Source organism: Cryptomeria japonica, chromosome 5 (assembly GCF_030272615.1).
Source record: "Cryptomeria japonica chromosome 5, Sugi_1.0, whole genome shotgun sequence".
Classification (NCBI taxonomy): Eukaryota; Viridiplantae; Streptophyta; class Pinopsida; order Cupressales; family Cupressaceae; genus Cryptomeria; species Cryptomeria japonica.
The window spans coordinates 20,898,030-20,922,095 of record NC_081409.1 but is presented as its reverse complement, the minus strand read 5'-3'; the positions used below and the strand labels follow the sequence as shown (position 1 = coordinate 20,922,095).

The 24,066-nt window shown below is 30.4% G+C and overlaps 1 protein-coding gene across 1 annotated transcript; it reads left to right on the top strand.

Moving 5' to 3' along the window:
* Positions 1-14,777: 14,777 nt before the first annotated feature.
* On the top strand, positions 14,778-22,527 carry LOC131078032 (cullin-1). The gene is made up of 19 exons (XM_058015655.2): positions 14,778-14,905; positions 15,012-15,108; positions 15,231-15,416; positions 15,528-15,575; positions 15,751-15,954; positions 16,687-16,764; positions 16,889-16,975; positions 17,091-17,171; positions 17,263-17,322; positions 17,480-17,515; positions 18,335-18,421; positions 18,865-19,014; positions 19,323-19,378; positions 20,122-20,242; positions 20,357-20,515; positions 20,604-20,747; positions 21,629-21,847; positions 21,933-22,106; positions 22,426-22,527. Exons 1-19 carry the CDS (start codon positions 14,778-14,780, stop codon positions 22,525-22,527), a joined length of 2,217 nt encoding a protein of 738 aa, XP_057871638.2.
* Positions 22,528-24,066: the final 1,539 nt, after the last annotated feature.

Below are 24,066 nucleotides of genomic sequence, written 5' to 3'. Positions count from 1 at the left end.
AAATCAATCACTCAATATTAATTAAATATTTATTTAATTAATTAAATCATTCCAAGTAAATCATTTTAAACAATTATCTTATTTATTTTAATTAAATATCCTAGCATATTTAATTAAATAAAGCAATTTGCCATAAATCTTCAAAAAAGGAAACACATCAAGAAAGAGGAATTAATTTAATTAAATAAATCAAATTGCCATAAATCTTCAAAAAAAGGAAACAAATCAAGAAAGAGGAATTAATTCAATTAAATAAATCAATTGAGCACAAATCTTCAAAAATGGAAATAAATCAAAAAAGGAATTAATTGACAAAAAAGAATTAAAATTTGAGAAAAGAAATCAATTGGAGATAATCTTGAAAAAAACAAATTAAAAATTGATAGATAATCTCAAAGAAAGCAATTAAAACAATTGAATATCAAAATTGAATGAAATAGAGAATAAATCAGTTTTTTCCTGATTTTAATCTTAATTTTAGTTCAATTTCCTTTAAATCAGTTTTTTCCTGATTTAATCTTATTTTTAGTTCAATTTCCTTTAAAATTGAGAAAAGCATCCAATCACATCAATTCACCTGGATTGTGCTTCCTCTTGGAAAATCTTGACCGCTCATCGTCATTTGATCTCAACCGTTGGTTTCTTTCTGAATTTTCTATAAATTCAGGCTCATCTCTCATTAAAAGAGAGGCTGGAGAATATATTGTTATTATACTGTTTTTGTTCTAGGATTTCATTGATATATTGCATATTAATTATTTCATATTGATTAAATCATTTAGTTTAATATTGCAAAAATGTTGTTAGATTAATATTGCATCCATCTAGCATTCATCATGTTCATATAGATAAAATCCTTCGTCTTGATGTTGTCTAGTCATTGGTATTGCTTATAATCTGAGAGCAATCTTATACTCGCATCTTTTAGAAGGCAATGGGTCGATTTGTTATGGTTTATTTATTCATTGATTATATCTGATTAACCATGCATGTAATGACTTAATTGAAGTGGTGTCTTGCAGATACAGATTCTCATACCACTTTTCACACACACATTTCTGGCGCCCACCGTGGGGCTCAAACCCACAATTACAAGATTTATAATGTTTCTTGAACAAATTTAATGTTTGATTTTTATAACTAATAAACATGTGTTAAATTTGCAAATAAAAATCTTTCTTTTTTATTGTTCTTCTATGACAGTAAACAATGGTCTCAGTTTGGAGAGTATAAATTTTTATTGAACCATTGGATCTTAACTAATTTGTGATATGTTTTGTAAAATCAAGTTTTCTACAGGATCACTGAAGGGATTTTCCTAAATATTTTGGATTTGAAAGTTATTATTGACAGAGTGCAGGACTATCATTTTACTCCTTCTATGACAGTAAAAAATGGTCTCGGTTGGAAGAGTATAATTTTTTATTGAACCGTTGGATCTCAACAAATGTTTGATATGTTTTTGAAAATGAATTTTTATACAGGTTCACCGAACGGATTTGACAAACTATTTTTTGTTTGAAAGTTATGATTGACAGAGTGCAGGACTGTCATTTTACCTATTCTTCTGTGACAGTCAAAAATGGTCTCGGTTCGGAGGGCATAACTTTTTATTTAACTGTTGGATCTCACCCAAATTTTAATATGTTTTGTAAAACCAAGTTTTCCATATTTTCACCGAAGAGATGTTCCAAATTATTTTTGGTTCAAAAGTTATAAGCGATAGAGTGCAGTACTATCAAAAATTGTCATAACTAGGATAGTCATAAAATGGAAATTCTTGTTAGATTAGTTTAAAGTTTACATGATAGAATTTTCTTTTGATGATTTTTTTTATGTTATCTTGGAAACTAATTTTGAGATTTTAATGTTTTCAGGACGCTTGTCAAAGAATCTATCAATCAAACATACGCATGCCAAAGAATCAAGAAGAAAATGACTACTGACATATTGGTTTTGCAGGTTGCCTAAGGAGAAATCGACTAAACATTGTGTATTCATTTAGTATTTTCTTAGGCACTTAAATTGCTATCTGGTTAAAGAACAAATCTGTCTTTCGTGTTTTCAGAAAAATCTAAGAGGTAGGAGAGTATGCTCTTGTCTTTTATAGACAATCAGAAATCTAGACCCTCGAAGTTTTTTTCTAAGTTTTGAGATTTGTGTACCTTTAGTGGGCCTGTCATAGTGGGAAAAAGTAATCACCCTGTGAGAACGACCCAAGTGAGTATAGCTGGACCTGAGCATTCCAACTCACTATAATAAATAGGCCTCTGGTGATTAAAGTCTCAGAGGATGGGATTATTTGAGTTTTCTCTTTGAGATCTCTCATATCAAGCATTTTGTAGGGCCTCGCGGTCTCAATCACGTTTACGTGACTACATCTTGTTTCGGTACCTTGTTGGGCTATAGGCCTCAATCATGCTTGCGTGACTTCAAGGGGTAATTTCAAACGAAATTCCTGACTAAGAACCATAAGATAGAAACTACCTGATTCACCTCCGAAAGGTTGATAATCTTTGTGCAAGAGAGATAGTAACTCTCCCAAGACACTTGCCATATCGTGCCCCCATTAGCGTTTGGAGTCGGCTAATACGGCGTTGAGAATCCATTGCGTGAGACTCAACGGTCATATTCTGATTAGCTATTGGGTGTGTACCTAAGTCAGCAAGCAAAGGTTTTCTTCTCTAAGCCAACTTCCATAGGGTTAGCGTGCTGTGATTGAATTATTATATATCTTGTGTGTTTTCTATGTTTTCATCCCTAAAACTAAAACTGGAATACCAAAACTGGAGAAAACAACAAACAAAGTCAGTGATAAACTCTGTCTGTGTCCAAACTAGTCTCTGTTAGTCATTGAAACATCAATCCTTAACAAAAACTAGTAGTCGTCAGTCATTGAAACTCTGTTTGTCGGAATCTCGTCTTTGTCCAATCCTCTGTCATATGAATTCCTGATCCTGTCAGTCAAAATAGTCAAAGTTTCCTAGATCAGTCTACAGCAAGCCTAAAACTGGTTATCATCCTCTTGAGCATAAACAACCTTGATAGTGTACCTCTGTCGTTGCATTGCACGATTTTGTCGATCATCTTTAAGCTAGTTCAAACGAACATTTTATCAAACCTAAGTCAACTTAGATAACGTCTTACACAGGATAGATCGTTCCTGAAACCAGACCAGATCTTAAGTTACTTCTCTTAATTACTACGTTAAACGAACTACTAGCTACAATTTGATCTTGACTTCTGCAACACATCTCGCTCTCGGTCCTGTCGGTTAAAAATGCCTGTTCAAACCAAAAGCTCTTCTAATTTTTTTTGACAAAAGTAATAATCTCATGGATACCTTAACTCCAATTCCCATGGCTACCTTTGCTCAAATTCTTCAAGATATCAAGAAAGAAATGTATGACCTGAAAATCCAAGAAAATGAATCAGTGACTCCTTTTGAAAAACAAATGCGTGATATCAAGAGTGCGAAACTTCAAGGAATGCTAAAACAATTAGGTGATTTGACGATTAGATACCAAAAAATAATTGACAATCAAAGACCAAATCTCATACAAGATCACAAAACACCTTCACCAAGTCATAAAGACATATCCTCCAAAATTTCCCTAGATAGACAGTTTACACCTTTGGGGCAATCTATTGAATTAGCTTTAGAAGAACTTCTTAAGAACAATCTTATTATATTGCCTAAAAAGACCACATGGGGATGGGAATTTATGAGTAAGTATTGTGCATATCATAGACAAAATGAACATAAGACTTCGCATTGCATAGAATTAAAACATAAGATTCAAGATCTCATTGATGATGGTGTCATTGAAATTGAAGGAACTACTTCTAAGCATAATCAAAATCATGAAGCTATGTCTAGCAAGGCTCCATATGTAGCCTCCATCCCTTCCATGATGCCTTCATCTCCTAAAACTTCTCAGCAACAATCCATACCATCTCCTTCAAACAATGAAACTTCTCATGTTGACCTTCAAGGGCTATCTCCTATGGAAATCCAAGTTAATGCCAATATTGATACAAGTTCCTCTAAAGATTTAAAAATCCTAGATCCTATGCCATCATGCACTCCAATTCCAAACGTACCCACTCCAGAAGGCCCTTTCCAAAATGCTTCCCTATCATGCCAAAATATGGAGATATTCCAAGAGTCCCCTACACCCATGAAAAATCCTACCCCTTCCTTAGAAGTGACTCCATGTCAAGAGGATAATCTGGAAAATGGAAGAATAAGTCCTATCATAAACCAAGATCAAGACACCAAAACTCCTCAATCCCATCTAATGATTGAAAAAAATCCTATTTCACTAGAATCCCATGATGATCCCCTTATACCTTTCCATTTCTTCCAAGATGACCCCCTTCCATCTCAAGAGAAAACCATCCTTCCAAATCCCATTCCTAATCCACTTCCTAAGCAAGATCATGATGTCTCTTCCACCTTTTCAAATGATCATATTCAAAATGAAGAGTCAAACACCCTTCCTACTCTATCCAATGATCCTATTCTATGTCAAGATCAAAGTATCCCTTCATCTCCTTGTCATAATCCTCCATGTTCACCTCAAGAGTCCATCATGCCCATAAATCCCTCTCATGATCCTATCATTCCATGCAAGATACCTTTACCTCAAAATGGACTTGCCTCTAGCATCCAAAGTAAGAAGAAACCCTTTGTTAAAAAGATCTTTCAAAGCATGCATTATCAAAAAAAAGGGTTAGACATTCATGAAAAAGGTATATTAGAACCCCCTGCTATAAAAGAAAATCTTGATTATAATGGCTACATTTCTCACTCTCAAGATGTTGGTATCCCTCATAAATCCTACATTTCTCCAGTTAAATCCAAATACATGCCTTCCCCATCATCGCTTCCATCCATTCTAGGTCCCTATATCCCTCCATCCCTTATGAAAGATCAACAAAGGCACACATCTTTGAGTACCTTCCATCAATATAAAAGATCTCCATATCATTCCTATCTATCCACGCATCTCCCTCCAAGCAATTTGGATGCCAAGCATAAAAGTCATAAGTAAAGTAATCCACGTGTATTCAAGGATCAACATGTCCCATCTAATCGACATGTCAAAACAAAGAAAAATATGATCCAAAAAGAAAAAGAAAAGTACAAAATGCCACAAAGAAAGAAGAAAAGTCAAAAGTTATATGGGTTCCTAAGGCACTTGTACAAGCAATGCGCTATAAGGAACTACAAAAGAATGAAAAATCAAAAACCATGTGGATCCCTAAGCAGCTACTTGAAGCACAACAGTCTAAAGAAAAATCAAAATTGGCATCCAAAATTGTTGTTCCTCCATCCAAACCTTCTGAGTCTATTCCTCTATCACCTCCTTCATCCATTTTGGGTTCTTATGCACCAAAACATGTAACCTTTCCTCCATCCAAATCTCAAAATTTGAGATTCACTTCTCCTCCATATGTGCACCATCCCTCAAGGCGTGTGCCAATGTTGATCTTTCCAGCATTTCCATCTATCGATACACAATTCTTCCAACATCCCATCCATTATCCAACACCTCTTTTTCACCCTTCCATCCCTCTTATCCAATCCTTTGCATAAGTCCTTGCCCTAGTTTCATTTCATTATCCTACCAACATCTTTGAGCATACCTTCATAGCCATGGTCTATTGCAACTCATATTCTAAAGGTACCATCCAAAGCAGCGAGACATTGGGGTCCTTCTTCCATCTCCTCTCATGCCTCCATTATCTTCCAAAAGAAAAGAAAAATGATGAAAAAAAAAGAAAAAAAAAAAAGTAAAGAGAAATAAATTTGTCCTTGTGTGAAAACCACTTCTTGTGGCACCTTGGGCAACTACCATGACGAAAACCTGGTAAACAAGCGTCATGCGTAATCCATTATCCTTTTTCACTTTACACTGGGAGAAAGTTCCATCCATGTACATCCATCTATTATCCATCTTCCTCCATTATTCTTCATCCTCCATTATCCCTCATTCGCTCTATCTACATTCATATCCGTTTTCCACCTTTGATCTTGACAAGGTTAAGGATCCTTGCAGGCTTCATGTGTCCTATTTATTACACTTGATCTAGACCCTTAAGCTCCTATCCATTGCTCGCTTACCACCTTTGATCTTGATTATCCTATCTGCCTCCTATTCAAATCTATTCCTTGATCTTGATCAACACTATGGACAAAATGCAAAAACTTTCTTTCCACAAACCTCTTGACATGGCCACTTCTTTGGACCATATGGCTTCGTTACACTATATCCTCGCTTCGCTGCGCTATATCCTTGCTTTACATCGCTAAAATCCTTGCTTTATATTGCTATATCTGGAACATGTGCTTGGATTAATGTTGTGAGATAGTCCTTGAAAGTGTCCACCATCATTCACTTATCCATTCATGTACTCAAAATCCCTTTTGCCTTGCTAGACACTAGGGGCAAACTTTTGAAAAAATCCTAAAAATCAGAAAATGTCCTGAAGAAATCCTAAAAATCAGAAAATGTCCTCAAGAAATCATAAAAATCAGAAAAAGTCCTGAAGAAATTCAAAAAAAAAAAGAAAAAGAAAAACAGAAAAAAAAAAAAAAGAAAAAGAAAAACAGAAAAAAAAAAAAAAAAAATCTCTGCCAAGCAGGTGAAAACCTGGTAAACAGGCGCCTCTTGTACTCAAGCGCTCCATCTATCAACGCAACGTTGGCATTCTTTCTTTCCTGCATATTTTCTTTCGCTTGTACATATTTCAGTCACTTTTGTGACATCCTGGTTCGTTGGAACCCTCATGGCTTGAAATCAATCAATGTCCTAGTCTTAGGTAATCCACAGAGCACATTATATGTCCTAAGCAGTATCAACCAAGTCAACCTTACGTCAGTGAAACCTGGTCATCCACTCCGAGTCAGTTACCTATCTCCTGACTACTAAAGAGTTTTATCACTGAATTAACAAGCAAAACAACATAACGGAAAACAATCACTAAACTATTTGAGCTATGCATGAAAATTGTATTTGTGTGCTGTCTTTTATATTGGTTTTCGATTATTATCCCTCTGAGTAACTCGAGGAAGTCTATCTTGACTAAGAGGAGCAAGGATTGGGGGCATAATATTTTCTTGTTTACTACTTGAAGGAATGATCCCAATGATCTGGAAACATCTAAATTAGCTGGGTGTCTGTGATAAGAGCCTTCACATCAAGGTGGAATCGCCTCACATACCTCGACTCCGCTTATTTGAATGCTACAGGGAGGTTCCCATCATTTCTTTGTTTGTTTTGAGGGAATTTCTTCATTGTGCAATCCGGGTCCATGCGTAATTTGTCCAAGGATATGAACGAAAAAAGGGTCATTGCGGACAAGATAATTAATATTGCACATGAAAAGAAATGAACTCTATTATGCTTGCTATAATTGTAAAACGCTCAATGATGACAATTAAGCTTTTCAAAGTCCAGTGACTAGGTTTAGGTTGCATCTCATTTTGCATCTCATCTTGCATTGCATTCTGCATTTTGTGAATTTGGAGTGATTTCGGTATAGTAACAATGCTTCCTCTTTGTTTGTTGAATGAGAGATGGAGCGTCATCATTTCTTCGCTAATTGGTCTCTTTTCATCATTTCTCCGATCGAGTACTTGTGTTTTGAGATGTTTAGTTGCATACATAAGCATATTATATAGATTCATACATTCACTATCATTCATTTGCATTCATCTTATTGCATAGAAAAATGAAAAAATTTGCATTACTCATTCTCCTTACTCATTTGCATTATCATTTATTTGCATATGAAAAGAAACAAAAATAGACATCCATGATCATTTGCATTGCATACATTCATGCTGAAAAGAAATGCATACATATAGAATAAAGCATATAGAACAATATCTCATAATCCATCAACACAAGTACAATGAAATCAAATCACGAGCTTGTAAATCGGTTGTCCTGAGTCCATTTTTGGGATCGAAATCGAAAATTGAGATCATTTTGCTAGTCAATTTCAAAATTTGGACCACTTAGTGCTTTTCATCAAAAGTTCATTCTCTCCTCTAATTGCACTCAATTTCTCGTTAATCAACGCTGAATCTCAATTTAATTTCTACAAATCAACTTTCCGCTCAATTTCTCGCTAAAATTTCAAAAATTCCTCTGAATCATTTGTGCTCAAAACAACTTATCATTGCTCAAAATAGCCTATAATCATCATGAACCCTTGCTATCTTTCGATTTCACTCCCGAGGGGGCATACTCATGACCTTATGACCTCACATTTTTCAATGTCGAGAAATTTTTTAAATCTTCATCGAAAGTCGAGCAAAAATCTTTTCAACTAAAGAAAATCAAATAAGACCTCATCGCTAGGGGCATCTCAACTTCATCGCTTTATATCAAGTTGAGATTTCTTTATCATCTAAATCAAATCAATCTCTAGGGGCATATTAGTTTCATTGCTTCATATCAAGCTGATATTTGTCTTTTATCTGAATCAATCTCTTTACGTTAATCAGTTCCATTGCTTTTCATCAAGCTGATTTTTCGTTTAAACTCAATCAAGGGTTTAAAGAGTATCTTCGATCATGCTAAATCTAAATAGGTGTTACGTTTTATTCGTTTCTTGATCAAGCTAAACAATTTATCTTCATCATATCTTGATCAATCAAGTTCAAGATCGATTTTTATCATCACTCACTGTATCTAAGTTCAATCAAGTTCTAGATCAGTAAGATCCGCTTCTTGATCAATCAAGTTCAAGTTCGGTATCTTTTGTTTTCTATTGTTCCCAAGTTCAATCAAGTTCCGGAACGGTATCATGTTAATCAGACTTTATTCAGCTTTGTCGCTTCGAATCAAACTAAACACCTCGCTTTTTTATGTAGTTCATGATCAATCAAGTTCAGAACTGACATCTCCTAGACATCAAATTTTCTTTGAACCAATGCGCTGCTCGCACATTAATTCAAAGAGGGGCAAATGTAATACCCTAAAAATGGTCATCTAAACCATGGGCCCCTAATCTCGACAATGTCACCAAGGTCCTAACCAAAGGCAATTAAATCAATCTTGAGCACACAATTAATTCCTAAAATCATCAAATGTCACATGGCAAATCAATCACTCAATATTAATTAAATATTTATTTAATTAATTAAATCATTTTAAACAATTATCTTATTTATTTTAATTAAATATCCTAGCATATTTAATTAAATAAAGCAATTTGCCATAAATCTTCAAAAAAGGAAACACATCAAGAAAGAGGAATTAATTTAATTAAATAAATCAAATTGCCATAAATCTTCAAAAAAAGGAAACAAATCAAGAAAGAGGAATTAATTCAATTAAATAAATCAATTGAGCACAAATCTTCAAAAATGGAAATAAATCAAAAAAGGAATTAATTGACAAAAAAGAATTAAAATTTGAGAAAAGAAATCAATTGGAGATAATCTTGAAAAAAACAAATTAAAAATTGATAGATAATCTCAAAGAAAGCAATTAAAACAATTGAATATCAAAATTGAATGAAATAGAGAATAAATCAGTTTTTTCCTGATTTTAATCTTAATTTTAGTTCAATTTCCTTTAAATCAGTTTTTTCCTGATTTAATCTTATTTTTAGTTCAATTTCCTTTAAAACTGAGAAAAGCATCCAATCACATCAATTCACCTGGATTGTGCTTCCTCTTGGAAAATCTTGACCGCTCATCGTCATTTGATCTCAACCGTTGGTTTCTTTCTGAATTTTCTATAAATTCAGGCTCATCTCTCATTCAAAGAGAGGCTGGAGAATATATTGTTATTATACTGTTTTTGTTCTAGGATTTCATTGATATATTGCATATTAATTATTTCATATTGATTAAATCATTTAGTTTAATATTGCAAAAATGTTGTTAGATTAATATTGCATCCATCTAGCATTCATCATGTTCATATAGATAAAATCCTTCGTCTTGATGTTGTCTAGTCACTGGTATTGCTTATAATCTGAGAGCAATCTTATACTCGCATCTTTTAGAAGGCAATGGGTCGATTTGTTATGGTTTATTTATTCATTGATTATATCTGATTAACCATGCATGTAATGACTTAATTGAAGTGTTGTGTCTTGCAGATACAGATTCTCATACCACTTTTCACACACACAATATTCACTGGACAAAACTATGTTTTCTTTTAGGTTTATTGAAGGATTCTTTCATTCTAGAAAGTTCTCTCTCATCAAGTATTCAAATGTTGTCAATATTTTTAGAGGTTCTAAGAAGCTTGGAAAGTTTTATTAATGCTTTATTTATATATTTGTAGGGATTTTAGATGATTCAAGAACCAGAAAAATTATCCAAACCTTTGCCTTCAAAATATTGTTGAGGTTTTATGAGTTATGAAAACTAGACTTGAAACACTAATGAAAAAATTCATTTGATCTTTGTAAAAAATTTCAAAGATTTTGAGAACCTTGAACATTATTGACAAGCATTATATATTGAAAAAATGATCTACTTGTTTCTTGTTCACTTTAGATCATGAATTTGAACACTATAGAGAACCTTGCCAAGAGTTAGGAAGGTTATATAACCAAAAAAAAATACCAACACAAAGAGTATGCTAAAAACTTGTTTAAGGTTTAAGAGCTTTCAAAAAAAAACATACCAACATAAAGAGAATACTCAAAACTCATTGAGCATGTTGACCAAGTTTTAAGGTTAAAGCAAGGGTGAAATTCCAAAGTTTAACATGAGGTGTGGATTAATTTTCCTTCTATTCTTTTTCTCTATAGTCATCCACTATGAAGGTGGGTGATGTGAGGATGTGACACAAATCCATAGATGTAGACATGATCTATAGGTACAGATTTGATCTAGAAGATACTAATAATTTGGCATAAACTTACTTGAGTAACATTTTAACACACTTGTATTACATGTTTGTCTATGTTAAAACTTCAAGATCTTCATTACACAAAATTTATTCTTCTTTATAAAATCTAAAATTAAATAAATTTCTCTTTTACATTTAATTTTGTAAATTAACATTTAATAATTCAATTATGGCTTAAAACTAAATTAATTGATTTAAATTTAATATATATTCATACACATGCACTTTTAAAGTTAAATTAAACTTAAAATAACTTTATTTTCTAAGAAGTTAAAAATAGATATGAATTTCTTCATGTTCAAATCTACAATTATAAATGACAATAAATAAAATGGGGATTAGAGGTTTACTTAGTAATAACTTGAGAATTTCTACTCTATTTAACTGAAACAAAATTTGGAGTTATCTTTTGAAATAGTAAGGAAAAATATTGTTCTAAAAATGGAGAAAGAATAATATATAGTTTGATTTAAAATGTAAAAGGAATTCCTTTGAGAAACTAGTGTTCTCCTATATCTAAAATGACAATAATAATTTGCTAGTATGTCTAAATGAAACAATTTCAATTAAGTAGTTTATATATTTTATAAGATTTACAAAAAGATTCAAACTTATTTCAAATAAATTATCCTAGACTTATTCCAAATTTATCCATTCAAATAAATTTTAACTAAATTTCATTGGTTAATGTGCACAAAGCAATTCAATTGACTTAATTTGCATTCAAATTATGTGTCTATTTTGTTGTCCAAATTGATTCCAAACACATAAGAAATTACTTTAACTTTATTTTAACTCAAAATCCTTCTCTATTGTACTAATTTCATTTTCTTGTGTCAACCAACATCTATTAGAACAATTTTTTTCATTCAAAAGTTATTATATTCCTCAACCAAGTAAAAAGAAACAAAAATAAATTCTATTCAAAAGAGGAACTCAAATTGGTCCCTTCATTTCAACAATCTCTCTAGACTTCTTTCATATATATTGTTGAGAGTTTGGTGCAATAAGTCACACTAAACATCCTTGAGAACTCAATGGAAATTCTAAGATCAAGCAATTATTGGGATCAATTGTGAATAAATTAGAATGAAAAGGGATATATCAACTATATGATACTTTGTCTATGTCATTATATAGTTAGAAAAAGTGCTTAATAAAGGCAATTGTTGCACATGTATTTTGTACCTTCCAATATATTATTCAAAGTATATACATATGTGTGTGTGTGTTAAAAATATTAATGTACCAATCTTGTAATAAAAATAATATAGAATTAAAAAAATATTGATAAATGATTTTTTGTTTTTCATACATTAAGTGTCACAAACATGTCAAATTAAATGCTTCTAGTTTTTATCGATAAATATTTTTAATAAAAAGAATAAATTAAAATATAATAATATAATCATATCTTTATAACACTTTAATATTAATTACAATATCATAGTATAATAATAATTTAATAATTTATTTATTTAAACAATAATCATAATCAAAGCCTAACCCTGACTCTAATCGTAATGCTCAACCAAATTGAACCCTAACCCTAGACCTAATTGAACATTAAAACACATTTAATCCTAACTCTTAAGCTAATTGAACACTAGTTAATTGAACCCTAACCCTAACCCCAACTATTACCTTACTAATAACCATAATTTTATTATAGCATCACCCTAACTATAACCTTAATCATAACCCTCCCATAAACCATAATTCTATCCCTATCCTTTTCCATAACCATAACGCTAATTTTGTCTTTAATCCTAATTGTAATCATAGCCTTAAGAATAACCCTATTTTGTTATAGAAAAATGATATTATATTACTATATTTAAATTATATTATAATAATATTATAATATATTTTATTAAAATAATAATAAAATATTAATTTATTTAATGTAGCTTATCTTTAATGTGATGCCTCCAAAAGTATATCTCTTGACTTATTTTATATATATTATTAAATATATATAAGCTAGTATAATATTTTTTAATATTAATTATAATATAATAATAACAATGATGTGATGTATTTGGATGAGTATATATAGTTAATGTTATATGACTTTTATTTGTATATTAATGTATATATGTGTATGCATGCCTTTATGTGTATATTTATTTATGTATATATGTATAGAAAAAAAAATATTAAATTTAAATATGTGAAAAAAATATTTAACAAAAAAATATAAATGAAAATAGATAATTAGTTACATAAATAATATAATATGAAATGAGTAGGTATGTCGGTTGAATAACTACTTTGGATTATTATAAATTTATTGTAACTTAGATTTTGTGGTATTGATTGAAACTCTTGCCTGAGTCACTTGAGGAAAGTTGTGGGCATTGGAGATTGGGTTCAGTGAATGCGTAATTTTTTTAGGGTAATCGTAGCTTGGAAATCGTTATATTGATCACAAAGAGAAGAAGAAAGAAAACAGTATGTATATTTATTTGCGCATTATTAATAAATCAATATTTCTAATATTTTTTTTAGAAATATTTTTTTATGAATATTAGTTATTTGTATTGTTTAAAGATAAAATATATTATTCGCAAAAAAAAATTCATGAAAATATTTGATTTATAAATTATTATAATATAAAATTTATTATGCTCATTCATGTTTAAAATTTCATTCTATATTTATAATTACAAATTTTAAAATGAACCTTTAATTTAATAAAATATTTAAAATTAGTTAGTTAAGTCGGCCTTGAATCAACATAATCATACTTAGGTTGACCTCAGCATAAATAGGGTATATATAGGAATTAGTGAGTCTTATTTTATCATGATAGTGTGAATTCCATTCTCATTGAAATTATCTTGAGGTTTGTTTCTTTTAGCTATTATAAATTTGATTTTCAATGGTAATAGATAAAAAATTTGGGAAAAAATAACATTTTCTCGGTTGAGATTGAATTTTTTTCTATTGGTGGATGAAGAATTTGAAGCAAAGTAATTTTTTTTTGTTAGATAGATTGTTTTTTCAAAAAATAATTTACTTTTTTGTTTGAAATGGTGTCTCTATATAGAGTTTAGGGAAAATAAATGTTTTTGATAGGTAAAATTTTTTGAAGGGTGGCTTTATAGAGGAATTAAAGAAAATAGATGTTTTTAGGGTTGAGGTTGATTTTTTGGTCAATGGTGAGTATATTTATGTAAAACAAATTGATATTTTTTAAGAAAGAGATTGCAGTTTCTTTTATTTTTTCTTATTTTTGTGTTATGATAAATCATAGATAAGTTTAATATTTTCATGTTTAGTGGTTAGCAAATAGAGAACATAGGGCACATTACTCTTTTGGGGTGGAATATGATAACTATATTGGAAATTGATTTGTTTGCTCAGGTTTATTAAGTTATGATAGGTTGACAAAAAAAAAGATAGATTGATGGATTTTGTAGATTGATTGTTTTTTTTTTGTGTTTTTTTTTCTTATTTTCATTTTTGATGGTGAATTTTTATACAGAATTCATAAGATTGATTTTTTGTTTCTATTTTGAAAAGTTAAGAGTTGATGAAAAATTTAAGATAAATTATAATAGCAAGATGAAAGAACTGACATCTTCATATAATTACTTTTTTACTCTCTTTGTTTGTGATATATTTTTCAGATTTTAATATGATTGATTTAAAACACACTTTATTGAAACTTATCTGAAATTAACTTATTATAATATTAATTAATCTTAAATTAAAAAATTATAATATTAATTATTATTATTTTCTTTTCTCTAAATGAATAATAGAATGCATATAATTTAATTTACAATAGAAAATAGATTTCTCACTTTTTGTTATTGTGATGCAGAGTGTTCATCTCTACAATCTAAAAGTGAAAGTGCCACTCCACTTAGGTGTGAAATGGCGTGTCACATAAACAGGGACTTAGATGAAGGATGGAATGTTATAAAAGATGGTATGAAAAAAGTAGCAAGCTTATTGGAGGGACATTCCGATCAAGCCATAGACGCTCATCAATATATGCATCTGTATACGTATCCTTTTTTAAGATTTTAATCTTAATATACTTATTTTATTCATTGATATGGTTTTATTGTTTGAAATTTTTATTGTAATCTTTCACAATTTTCAAAGAACTATCTTCAATTTGGGCACGAAGAAATCTTCTGGTACTTTTAGTGAACTCTACAATACATATAAGAGGTTCGTCAATGAGTACATATATACAACGGTAAGTATCTATTATTTTTTTGTGTATAAAGAAACATTTTAATTATTAAGAGTTTACTTCCACTTTATCTAATCAAAACACTAACATGTTTTAAAACTGTAAATTGTTATGATTTTCCTCAGGTTTTACCTGATTTAAGGGCAAAGCAAGGTAAGTTCATGTTGAAAGAACTTGAGAGACGCTGGAAAATTTACAAGGTGCTGGTCGAATGGATGTCTTTATTCTTTGATTATGTGGATCGCTTCTACACATCAAAGCGTAACATTCCTTCAATTGGACAAACTGGACTCAGCACATTTGTTGAATTGGTAAACCACTTAAAAAGCTTATAATTATTATTATTATTATCAGGATTTAACAAATCAATTAAAACGGCTTCTTGATAAATTCAGTTAACCTCCTATAACATGTTATTACAGGTGTATAATGAGTTGAGGATTAATGTAAAGAATACAGTGCTTATTCTGGTATGTTTTTTATTATTATTAAGTATTTTATGAAATGGGTTTGGATTATTACTTTAGTTGGTGATATGGAATTGACAAGTTGTTGTTAGAGAATTTAAATTGTATAGAAGTTTAATTGTTATGTTAGTCACTGGATTTTAATGATGATCTGAAATGGCCTTGCTGTTTCTCTCAGATTGAAAGTGAACGTGAGGGGGAGCTAATTGAGCGATCTTTATTGAAAAATGTTGTGGGTATATTTGTGGAGGCTGGAATGGGTAACATGGATTGCTATGTGAACGACTTTGAAGCACCAATGTTACAAGAATCTGAAACTTACTATTCTCGAAAGGCTGCATTATGGATTACAGAGTATTCTTGTCCAGCTTATTTGTTCAAGGTGATTCCGGAGTTAAAAAAGATATCAGATTTTTACTGTTTATAATGATTAGTGTATATTGTTTTTGGATTAAATTGTGTGAGAAGTTGTTTGATCATGTTTTAGAAAAAAAATTTAATATATAGAAATTGTTCAACAGCAGATAGAAATATCTTTCCATTCAATAGAATTACACAATTTTTATTGGATAAATCAGAGATGAGATTTCATTACAAATTATCTCTCTATAAAAATCTTAGACATAGCAAGAACACAGATCATGTCTATATAGAAATCTTAGACACAGCAAGAAAGCTTATCATGCAGCTCCAGACAAATAACAAACACATAGAAAATCTATATTTAGAAATCCTAATTTTAGCTCATTCAGAAACAGTTGATCTCATATGGAGTGGTTAAATTACAGTTCCAACATATTGAAAGATATAAAATCCTGAAAAAACCCACTCAAAGCTGCTGCTCTATTTACCAATCAACTGAGAGCTACTGCTCTATTTACCAATCAAGGGACAATAGAAATAGAAATAAAATCCAGAAACAGATAGCTGGAGAGGGGCAAAATTTTTTTCTATTAAACAAAAAATTATATCTACAAAATGTTTCATATTCAGATTACATAATTGAATTTGTATAATTAATTTTTTAAACCTAAAGACAATTGAAAAACACAAATCTTAACAGCTTACATGTTTGTATCAAAGTGCATCTGATATATATTCTCTTGTACCACAGGTTGAGGAATGTTTGCAACTTGAGAAGGATAGAGTTTCCAATTATTTGGATGCAAGCACTGAGCAGAAGCTATTAGATGTGAGCATTTGTTCTCCAATTTAATTGAACATAGGATTTACAATTGACTGTGAGGTGTGTAATAATCATGGAACATTGGAGGATTACTTATTATAATTTTGTCTGTCTGTTTCCTTTTTCTCAGAAATTAGAAAATGAATTACTGACTCGGTATAAGGACCAAATTCTGCAAAGGGATTGCGGCCCCTGGGACTTGCTTAGGGCTCACAAGGTATAGATTTGCCTTAGCACTAGAAACTTACTGATTTGCCAGGTTATGACTTTTTGGGGGGGTTTATGACAGACATCTATATTGAAAAGTGCTCATAATTTGGTTTCTATTGCAGAAAGATGATCTTTCAAGGATGTTTCGAATGTTTAATAAAATATACCAAGGCTTGGATCCAATCGCATGTACTTTTAAACAGGTTCCTCTCTTTTGTATACATGCTTTTGGACTGTCTATTATTATATTTAGACATCCAAAGATTTTCTAGCTGGATTGTTTGTATTTTGCAGTTTGTCACTGGAGAAGGAACAGAACTTGTTAAACAGGCAGAAGATGCAGCGGCTAATATTGTAATGTTTCTAGCTATGATCTCAAATTGAGTTGTTAATAATACTTAAAACATAGTTACAATTTAGTAAAGACAAAATGCCCATCAGCTATTTGGAACAGTAATATCTGATTCTGTGACATGTTTGTGTAAACTTGCATGCCTTGCATGTTCTTCAGCAAGGGAGAAGGGATACCAGTGGAACTCGAGATCAGGTAAAGTTTTGTCCGTCCTTATTTAGTTCACCACATTAACATTATATTAAGGGAAGACAGTCTATTATAACATATTTTTCAATTATGTCAAGTTTAAATAGTATATTTTAAGTTTTGATTTGTTTTGGTGATTTATTAAATCAAACTAATAAGTGGTTCTTAGTTTCTACTAAAAGAATAAATGTGATTAGTAATAGGTGGGTCTTAATTTCTGCTGAAAGAACAATATGATTTCAGATGAGCCACCTAAACAAGTCAAAGCTTAAATCAGAATTTTGATTATAAATTAGTGTTAAATTCACCATCATATTATACTAATAGAAAACATGACAGTTTTCTGTAATATATCTTTCAATTATATCAGGTTTAAACAACAGATATCAAGCTTTGACTTCTTTAGATGGCTCATCTGAAATTACACTTGTTCTTTCAATAGAGCCTATCTATTAGTGTGATTTAAAATGAGCCACCTAAACAACTCAAAACTTAAGTTAGAAATTCAACTGTAAATTAGTATTCTTTCATACTATGTAAGGAGAAAAATGTTATTTAGTTCATCATATTACACTAATGGAAAATAGAGTCTTTTACAATATATTTTTCAATTATATCAGATTTTAACAGCACTTTCCAAGCATTGATTTGTTCAGGTGGCTCATCTGAAATCAGTTAATAGGACCCACTTCTTAATGATTTAAAATGATTCACTTAAACAAGTCAAAACTTAAATCAGAATTTTAATTATAAATTATTGTTAAGAAATTCCATCTGCATGTTAGTCAATAGTTGATTGAAATTTTGTATTTGGATGGTTTTCAGGGATTCATTCGGAAGCTTTTTGATATGCATGACAAGTACGAGCATTATGTTCTCGAGTGTTTTCAGAACAATAAGCTATTTCAAAAGGTATTTGATATATTCAGTTTAGATTTGATTCTATTAGCATATTGCGTTGGCTATATATTTATATAAGGAAATTTAATATTTGGGTTACAAGGTGAAATAAACAAATCATATAGATAATATATGAGAGTTTCTCACAGAGGTTTTGAATATAAAGTTTTAATTTCTATCCAAATTGCATGAGCTCAAGTTTTCTTGCTGTGATATCAAATGATGAAATTTTCTTATTTTATTTACCATTGATTATGAATGGCAAAGGAATTTGAATTTAAGAACATGTGTTAGCATTTGAAGTATAAAAATAAAGCAGATTAATAAGAAAACACAACCAAACAACAAACTACTTTAAATGTCTGGCTACCAAACAAATAGCATCCTAAGTTTCATATCCAGTTTCTAAAAGTTTGTTTGGAGTTATAGTTTGATTTAAAAAATCTTGTTTACAGGCTCTAGACGAGGCATTTACCAAATTCTGCAACGAAGGATTTAAAGAAATCTCGATTCCAGAATTACTCTCTACATTTTCTGATAACGTGCTAAGGAATGGCAGTAGTGAGAAATTAAATGATGATGAGATTGAAATTGCACTTGAAAAGGTAGGTTCGGTATGACTGTCTGTGTTCACTTTAATGAACATAGTTTTTTATGGCCTACTAGGATATAAGCTAGTCCCAGAAACTGACTTTTATGCAGTTCAGCTGATTGGGGTTGATAGATAAACACAATTTTTGTGCATTTAGAAGTTAAAAATTTTCAAATACTGGTGGATCTCAAAATTCGTAACATTTTTCTAACTCTCTTAGACAACCAAACAATATAATCTGGTGTGCTTAAATTTTGTTTAAATTTCTTAGTGATTGGACATTTTTCTAATATAATCATTCATATTTTTTATAAAATACAGGTTGTTAAAATTCTTTACTACGTTACAGATAAAGATATGTTTGCAGAGTTTTACAGGTAATCTTCACCTGTGCTCATAGTTCTATTGATACAATGTATAAATATTAATTTATGAATAAATGTTTGTACTTTTATTTTAAAAATAGATGTACACATACATTAACAATTTATAGATGATAAAAAGTGTTTCGAATTTTGAAAATTCACAGGGATAACATTGTATTATTTCTACTCTAGGCTTTGGTGGATGTGTAGCCTGGTCAGAATTCTATTCCTTAGGCTGGCAGTCTCATTAAGTGTCTTCTTAGATGGTGTTCCAAATGATGGTATTGTCTGGATTATTGTTCATTGAATAAGAAAAGATCACTCCTCTTTTCAAACTCTTTTTCGAGTTGTGGGTGAAATTTCTATCCATCCTTGATGTGGATCACTTGCTGTTCTGCTAGTGTGGGGTAAATGATCTATTATGACTTTTTTTTGTTAGTGGTATGTTCTTGACCAGTTGTAAGTGGTCTATTTGACCAGTTTTGCTGCTTTTATAATAGAAAACAAAACAGAATTAAAATATGTTACTATGCTACTAAAACAAAAATACTAAAAAGAAGTGAATTCCAATCATCAAATTTACTTCATACATCAGCTAAATTACCTCATACATCAGTGAATCTAAAATGTCCATATAAAAGATCCCAACCATCATTCTCCAAGATAGAGCTGTGGCTAATGACACTAAAAACTGTATTATCAGTTATCACCCCTATGCATTACACAAAAGAATTTTAATGTGTTGAATTTGCCAGGAAAAAGCTTGCTCGCAGATTGTTGTCTTACAGAAGTGCAGATGTTCCTAATGAACAAAGCATGTTGGCAAAATTGAAGCAGGAAAACGGGATACACTATACAAGAAAGATGGAATGCATGGTATGACACTGCCATTTTTTATATCTCGAGTCCTTAAGACAAGTAAAATATTTTGTTATTTCAATGGAGATTATAAAATGAACTGAAACTCTTAGGCATTGCTGTCCATTCCAGGTTAATGACTTATCTCTATCGAAGGATCTCCAAGAAAAATTTGTGGCGTATCTTAACAGAGAAGACATTCATGTTGGATTAGAAATGAGTGTCACTGTCCTTACTAGTGGATTATGGCCACCCTTCAACACCACTAATATGGATCTTCCTAGTGAGCTGGTAAAACTTATTTGTGACTGTTTTGTAAATTCGATAACCAAAAATGCACATTTAGTTCTAATTGTTTACTCTTACCATTTTCATGCAGGGTAAATGTATAAATGTATTCAATCAATTTTATGGTGATGAAACTAAGCAACGCAAACTTCAGTGGATGTTTTCTCTTGGATCTTGCATCGTGGAAGGCAAGTTTACTGACAAGACAATAGAGATGGTATTATCGCCTAATCAGGTAACTAGCATTTTTTAATATCAATTGTGATTTCTAGTGAAGGATTTTATATTTATGAATTGAGTCAAGAATTTGAGGGGTATTTATTCTATCAAAATTGTCAGAACACTTACAGATTCATTTGTTATATCATATTTTTGGGTTTTGAATCTTGATGTATGATAATCAAATAACATGTCATCACTCTCACTAATTGTAATCATTAAAGTTTGCCTCTCTTCAGAATATAAATTTGGACCATTTTGAGAGGCATTTCTAACTTCTTTGTGTGCAATCTTAATTGACTGTTAAATTGAGATGCATTTCTGAAAAATTTGATTCTTCTTTATGTACAATATCATCTATTAGTTAATTTTGCTATTTGAATCATGAAGGTTGATGTAATCAAAGAACATACCATCACCCTCATAGGACCTTCCATACGCTGCTGGAGTGCTCTACCACTGAGCTACTGGTCCTTCTTGGACCAGTCCATCCTGGTGTGGCTTATTTCCAACACCAACATGTGCAATCTTAATTGATTGTTCATTAATGATTATTTTTTATGGAGGATTTTATCTATGAGTTAGTTTTTCTATTTGAGAGTATAATCTTATGACGATACCTTTTTGGTTAAGAGTGAAGGACTGAGAGATATCCATTCCATCAATCTCATCTCTTACACAATCCCAACCTCATCCCTTATATTATATTTTTGTTAGAGTTTGAATCTTGACATGAGATGTTAAAGAACATTACATCATCTTTATCAATTGAACTTATCAGAATACATAATGCCAAAAAAACCAAGATAGACCCAAATATTTATTTGAAATTAAAATGTACTTTTAGAAAGTATGATTCTGCTCTATGTGCAATCTTAATTGACTGTTCATTTGCAGGCCTCTTTGTTAATGTTGTTCAATGAATCTGAGAGACTCAGTTTTGGTGACCTCAAATCTCAACTGAAGCTGGAAAATGACGAAGTAATTAAAGTGCTGCATTCACTTGCATGTTCAAAGTACAAAGTCCTTCTCAAGGAGCCAAACACACAGAAAATATTACCTACTGACTACTTTGAGTTCAATTCAGGATTTACAGACAACTGTAAAAGAATAAAGGTAATGGCCCTTCCCTTTCATTTGGGCCTTCATTTTTTATGCAACCAATCTATGGGTAACATAACTTGCTCATCTGGAATTGCAGATTCCACTTCCCCACAGTGACGAGAAGACGAAAGTGAAGGAAAACGTGGTTCAAGACAGAACTCAAGAAATAGAGGCTGCAGTAGTTCACATCATGAAGAGAGAAAAGGAATTATCTTTTCAGCGGCTGCAGAATGAGTGTATTGATTATCTGAAAAAACGCTCATCCTTTATGGTAAGCTATATGTTCAATATTTTTGGAATTTTTAATATTTTGATGATGAATCACTAAATGTTATTTATTTTAATGTAAAGAAATTATACAATCAAATTAAAAAACAAGTAAGATATTAGTATAAAATGTGGAAATCTGATAATATTAATTTCAATACTTGTTTATTTTTTTAATCAATCAAATTTAAAAATAAATAAAATATTAACATAAATTATGAAAATCATAATATTAATTTTAATATTTTTTAAAAATTCTGTATATTTAATTATTTAAAAAATTTATCCACAAGAAAGTAACAAGTGTTTTTTTTGGCCTGCAGCCGGATTTAAGAGCAATTAAGAAGGGTATAGAGGGCGCGATTAGAAAGGACTACATAGAACGGGATCCAAATGATCGTACCATGTTCAGATATATTGCCTGAATAGCAAGGATAAATTTTTTGTTCAAATTTATTTAAGATTTAATTTTTATGGAATCAAAACATACAATAATGATATTTATTTTTGATTAAAGATGAAATATATTTTGGAGGGAAATAATTTTTTTTATATCAAAATGTTGTCTAGAAGAAAAGTATAGTGATTGTAAAAGTATTATATTGCATAATTTCAAGGTTTCAAAGGTTGAAAGGATTAATTGACATATTATAAATTAAAAATAAATTAATTTACAATGATATTTGGTACCTTATCAATATATAAAGCATAGGATAATTAGTTACATAAATATTGTCATACAAATTGTTAATTAATATGAATTTTGGATTAATTGATATATTATAAATTAAAAATAAATGAATTTACAATGATATTTGGTGTCTTATGGATATATAAAACATAAAAGAATTAGTTACATAAATATTGTCATACAAATTGTTAATTAATTAGAATTTCTAAAAATGCTTAAACTCTCTGTTGTTAAAAAATATTTATGTAATTTTCTAGTATTCTTTAATTAATATATTTATCTTTTTACCATATAAAAAATATTAAAATAAATTAAAATGATAATTTTCACACAATCTGTTTTAGCTCATTTATAATCTTTATTATGAAGATTAAAATTGGTGTTATTTCAACTTTGGTGTTAAGCATCGTATGTAGGGTGGTGTGGCAAGGATGGGCAATGCCTCTCCAATGCCCATTTTTACATAGGAAGGGCAATCTGTGAATCCTACCCTCTTGTCAAATTAAACTCTTTTAATACATAGTAGTCCCTCTTCTTCGAATCGAACTCTTTTCTACCTAGCAGCCAATTTCAGCAGCTCCTTAAGTTTACTCAAATTTGGCTAAACTAAATTTATTTAATAAATTTCTATATTTAGTATTTTTTAATTATTAAAATCTAGTTATATTTTTCCCTCTAGTAATCTTGCTAGAATAAATAGAGTTTTCACTTTTGTTGGCTAACTTGCTCATTTATTATCATTTTTCTGAAATGGGATTCATGTATTATATATTAGTGCAAATGGTTTCAAGATTTGATGCATGCTTTTGGCAATTTAGTTTTATTAATGAATGTTATCATTTTGAGAATTTCAAAAGTTCATAACTAGTGTATGCAGACTTCTTTCTAGATCTCCTATTTTTAAATTACGAATTTGAAAGTGCATAAAATAGATTCTTGTAATCTTTAAAAAAAATAAATTACATTTCTATTAAAGAATTAAAAAAAAAAATTTTTTAATGATATGTATATCATCTTAATTGCTTTCCTATTTTATTCTATAATAGAAATGTAATTCTAGTATTTGCATTTTTTGTGAGATTATTATAATCTCTTTTATGCACTTTCAGATTTGTATATAGACTAAAATAAAGTGTCATGCCATGTCTTTGTATTTTTTAGAGATCTTATTATGTCATCATTATAGTCACAATACTATAAGGTTCCATGGAAGATTTGTGATGTTTGCCTATTTTGAACCAGCATAATCTTCTCTACCTTCATGCATGTGTTT